The sequence below is a fragment of the Limulus polyphemus genome, unplaced genomic scaffold (assembly GCF_000517525.1).
Source record: "Limulus polyphemus unplaced genomic scaffold, Limulus_polyphemus-2.1.2 Scaffold4063, whole genome shotgun sequence".
NCBI classification, from domain to species: Eukaryota; Metazoa; Arthropoda; class Merostomata; order Xiphosura; family Limulidae; genus Limulus; species Limulus polyphemus.
In genome coordinates, this window is record NW_013669673.1 from 80236 (window position 1) to 85405 (window position 5170).

The following is a 5170-nucleotide window of genomic DNA, read 5'->3' on the forward strand; positions in this document are numbered from 1 at the left end:
AATTATGAATCTGGTAGTCATGATATTTCAAATACATACCGGTCAAGATGTCTGTGAAACTCTGTACGCTGGGAAACAAGTCTTTTTCGTATACTAGATGAATTATGAAAAGACTACACTACAGAGAGCAATGGTGTGCTTTGGACCAGCGACCCGCAGATTGCGAGTCAAGCGTCCTACCCACCTGGCCATGCCGGGCCTTTGAGTAGATCAAACATTAATCTCTAAATAAAAATTAGTTTTATTGTGTGCCATCAAGATACAATATTCATGTTTAAATATCCTTTTCTGTCATTTTTATTACATTTTATAGCCAGGCTTCAAGATAAAGTGATGTTAATTATGAGGACTAGGTAAAATATCAGTGTATGTGCACACAAGAGCAGGTCTGGAAAATCTTAAATTTTGGGTGGAAATTCGAGGGAAAATTTAGGAAAGAATATGAACGACTTTTTATCTGTCACTCTACTAATCTTTCTATTTTGAGTAGTTGATGTTAGCATTTTCTTTGAGTTTTATAATCCATTGTATCGATTAGAAGTAGAAAGCATTTTTGTCAAGTATACCCATGTAAACACTTCGGACATGATTTCTCTTATTGCTCTGGGTCGAAGCATTTTAATACAGGATAAAGTTATTAATTGCGAAAGAATTTTCACAGCGAGGTTTATGAAAATAGCTTGTATCACAGGTAACATGCCGTTAAATTGTTACAGGAATTTCACACAGCAGTTGCAGAAAATTAGTAATGATGCAGGAATGCCAATCATTGGACAGCCATGTTTCTGTAAGTATGCTACTGGGCCTGACCAAGTGGAACCTATGTTTCGTTATCTGAAGTCCACATTCCAAGGTTTACAGCTAGTTGTGGTCGTACTGCCGGGGAAAACTCCCGTTTATGGTAAGTTTGACATATTATTGATATGAGTTATATATCATGTTGCAATGTGTCATGGCTGTTCACTGCACTTTTTGTTATACTTAGTCTGGTGTCATATTCTAACATATGATTTTGTAATTTTATTTTGGCAAGTTTCACAATTTTTCAATTGTTTCATATATTGTGTCTACATTATGATTGTACTGATTTGGTGTTTTCTGTAATTCTATTAAATTCAGACGAATGTCAAAGACTGTGTTCTAACCTCTATAGGAAAATTTTTTCTTTTTCTAAACTTTACTTATATCTGCTTAAATCTGTCAGTTAATAGCACATATAAACAGATGACATCAGATGGACTCTGACAAAACATCTGTTTTGTAATTTTAATTATTCTAGATTCCCCAGGGGGGTATCATTTTGTCTTTTAATTTTTCACTCTATGTTCATAATAGAAAGTAAGCAGTATTTACTAAATGCAGGGTTTGTGGAGCTTAGTATATACTGTTTCATACTTGCAGTGACTATTAGTAAACAAATTTTTTTATTTTGCCTTTTTTTTCTTTTTAGCGGAAGTTAAGAGGGTGGGAGACACAGTGCTTGGTATGGCCACACAATGTGTCCAGGCAAAAAATGTCAACAAAACTTCACCTCAGACTCTGTCTAATCTTTGCCTGAAGATAAATGTTAAACTTGGGGGTATAAATAGCATCTTGGTGCCAAGTATTCGGTAAGTGTTGGTAGCATTTCCACCTGGTGTCAGTTTAGTATATATGGACAGTATCCTATAGCTCAGTTTTCCTGTAATTATGGCATGTTGTATATTTTTCATACATTATTTTTAGTTATTCTTATGTAAGTATAGATATTGTATTTCATAAAAATATGCAAGTATGCATTGCGAAGATGATATTTTGTGTTAGGGAATCTTATTTTATTTTACTTCTAACCTGAGTAAAGGTAAAATGTCAGATAAAGTGATTTATTTTATTATTTCACGAGCATACAAAATCAAAAAGTTGGATTGGCTATATTGAAATTAACTTTCTTTTTTTTTATTACCACAATATATTCTGAATAAGTATTAATGTTATTGTACAATGTGCAAGCTTTGCTTTAAACATTAGTTTACATTCTGTCATTAGGCCTAAAGTGTTCAATGAACCTGTGATATTTCTGGGAGCTGATGTAACTCACCCCCCTGCTGGTGATAACAAGAAACCTTCAATAGCTGCTGTAAGTACTCTTTACCGTACTGTAATGAGTATAACATTATCATAAACTTTGTGTCGAGTAATTAGAAGAATCAACGTACAATGAAACTAAATAATCTGAAAATATGTTTTTTCTTCAGACCTTGCCTATGAAAACATTCTACATCAAAATATACATTGTTGAAATAGTTTGCTGAAAGGAATTAATCACACTACATAATACAGATCAAAATTTCATACTGTATTCACTAGGTGGTGGGGAGTATGGATGCTCATCCAAGTCGTTATGCTGCGACTGTTCGTGTTCAGCAGCACAGGCAAGAACACATCCAGGATCTGTCGACAATGGTGAAGGAACTTCTAATTCAGTTTTACAAATCTACTCGATTTAAACCTAACCGCATCATCATGTACAGAGATGGTGTCTCAGAGGGTCAGTTTAGTCAGGTAGGTGAACTATGTAAATTCAGGAAATATTTTAGGGTGTCCGCTCGTACACATTAATATACAGTTTTTGTTATAGGCCCCATTTCACCTGTAGCTTTGAAGTCTGGTTGTGCTAAACATTCACAAGCGAGCCTCGTAAAATCCAGAGTTTGTTTTCAACATTTTAATCTAGTTTTTAATGTTATTGCAGGTTCTGGCACATGAGCTTTTGGCTATGAGAGAGTCTTGCATGAAACTGGAGCCAGACTACAAACCAGGCATTACATTCATTGTTGTCCAGAAGCGCCACCACACCAGGTTATTCTGTAGCGACAAGAAAGAACAGATCGGAAAGAGTGGGAATATTCCTGCTGGAACGACAGTTGATGTTGGAATCACGCATCCGACAGAGTTCGACTTTTATCTTTGTAGCCATGCAGGAATTCAGGTAATTGGTATTTCTACTTTCCAAGATAGTTGAACAGTCTCAAAACAGTTTTTCTCTGTTTTTTGGTACTGGTTTAGATACTGTACAAAGTTTCATGCAGTTTGGTCAAGTATCTCCACTAGAAGGGGGGGATATTAGGAAATATCAGTGACACCTTTCCAGTGGAGATAAGGTTAAAGAAAATATTTTAAGATCTTTTACAAGAGCTGTAGTAATAAAAGAAGGGGAGGGGTTAAGAATTCAGCTGAAAGCTTTTATTAAAAGTGATATCACAGAAGCTTTATGATGTGATATGCAATCCTAATATGTATTTTCTACCTTCCCATTTTCATGTAGAAATTTTAAGTTATTCGTTTAGTTTGAGTCTATACAGTTTTCAATAAATATGTGGTTCAGAAAACTGTTACAATGCTAGAAACTGGGTTCTGATACCCGTGGTGGGCAGAGCACAGATAGCCCATTGTGTAGGTTTGATTCTAGCAACCTGTGATCCTTTGTTGTTCTCTTAGAGATAATGCTTGTCCTGCCCTTGTTTGTATTGTTGTAACATAGCATATTATGCAAGAAAGCAATTAACAGCAGTGTCCTTCACCGATCAGGTAGATATCTTGGAGGTTGTGGCCTCTACTACGTTGAGTGAGAACTAGCTAACTTGGTAGCACTAGTCATTTGGGTGAATCCAGTGCTTCCCGTTAAGTAAGGAGTGATGAATGCATACAATTCTCCAAGGTTTGTGACATTAGTTGGTTAACAGGAAAACATCATGAAGGAAGGAAATCTGCTGTAGAAGGCAACAATCCTATATCCTACTGAAGTATGCACTCATTCAAGATTGTTCTTCACTTTATATGTGTCCACTCTATTATTTTCTTTGTTTCAAATTCACTCATACTTACTCTCTAATCATCCTGATCGATCCTCCCTTTATTAAACTGACCTGCTTAACACACTGATTAGGTTATCAAAATAAACAAAAACAGATTATAATTCAAATTTTTTTTATACAGTCATAAGATTTAACTTTTCTTAATTTCAAAAATATCTAAAAATGTGCAAACACCTCACTTAAGAATACTCTTAACTTCTAAAAAAAGTTGCTGCAGTTTTCAACAAACTAGAATCATAAGCTACACATAATTACAAGCAAGAATTTCTACATTTTCATGCCAAGTTTATTGTCATTCACTGATAATAAAGTTCTTGGATCAAATTTTGAACATAACTGTACAAGCTTATGATGTGATAAGGCAAAAGAAGTTGTTAGTGATTTTTTTTATAAGTTTTGATGTATAAAACTTAAAAAATTGTACCTAAATGGGAAACATCGACCATTACTTGAACGACCGAAATGTCATTTTTTCAGGGTACCAGTCGACCCTCTCACTACCATGTTTTGTGGGATGACAACCAGTTTTCTGCAGACGAACTCCAGTGTTTAACTTACCAGCTCTGTCACACATATGTTAGGTGTACTCGTTCTGTGTCCATCCCTGCACCAGCCTATTATGCTCACTTGGTGGCCTTTCGTGCTCGATACCATTTAGTGGAGAAAGAACACGATAGGTAAAATATTATTAACTACCATTAGAAATAAAGTTCACAGCTTTCACTTTGCACAGTGACACAAACACTTTCCTAAAATTAGTATGAAAATTAATTTAATGTAGTGGTATGGAAATGTTTTTTTATAAATGTGAAATTGATAAAATAGTTGGCACTTTTTGAAAGGGGTTTAAGTTGTTGGATTTATTTCACTTACTTAAGTAAGTGCAAAGTATGTGGTAATCACAGAGTTAGACTGTATATCTGGGTTTCATTTTCCTGTTTGATCTTGTAGAAACGAAAGTATGAAAGTGACAAGAGTTTGTTTTCTGGAAATTAACAAAATATGTAATTTATTATTGAAGGCTTAATTTTGCTCTGTTTTCTTACGTTGTCTGTTGGGAAAATATAGCATTTCATTTGCTCTTGAAAGGTAAAAATGAAAACAAATCCTAACATTTTAAAATGGGTTCAAATCAAACTTAGAGGTAAGAAATGAAAACTTAAAGTTATTCCAGACCAAAGAAAAGTTCTGTATCTTTTATTATAGTTGATTAATTTGTCTGATAAAATAATTCCATGACAACCAACACAAGAGTTTTACTCAAAATTGAAAAGCTTTTGGTCTTCTGGCTGGAACAGAAGCAAACAACCCATGTT

The 5170-nt window shown here is 34.5% G+C and overlaps 1 protein-coding gene across 1 annotated transcript in view; it reads left to right on the forward strand.

The window, feature by feature from the left end:
• LOC106470525 (protein argonaute-2-like) overlaps positions 1 to 5170 on the forward strand; it is a 52501-nt gene that overhangs the window by 33362 nt on the left and 13969 nt on the right. Inside the window, exons 14-19 of the mRNA XM_022399131.1 lie at positions 717 to 901; positions 1451 to 1610; positions 2026 to 2116; positions 2347 to 2541; positions 2732 to 2968; positions 4332 to 4531. Of these exons, the coding sequence (XP_022254839.1) occupies positions 717 to 901; positions 1451 to 1610; positions 2026 to 2116; positions 2347 to 2541; positions 2732 to 2968; positions 4332 to 4531 (1068 nt within the window). The remainder of the gene's footprint in view (positions 1 to 716; positions 902 to 1450; positions 1611 to 2025; positions 2117 to 2346; positions 2542 to 2731; positions 2969 to 4331; positions 4532 to 5170) is intronic.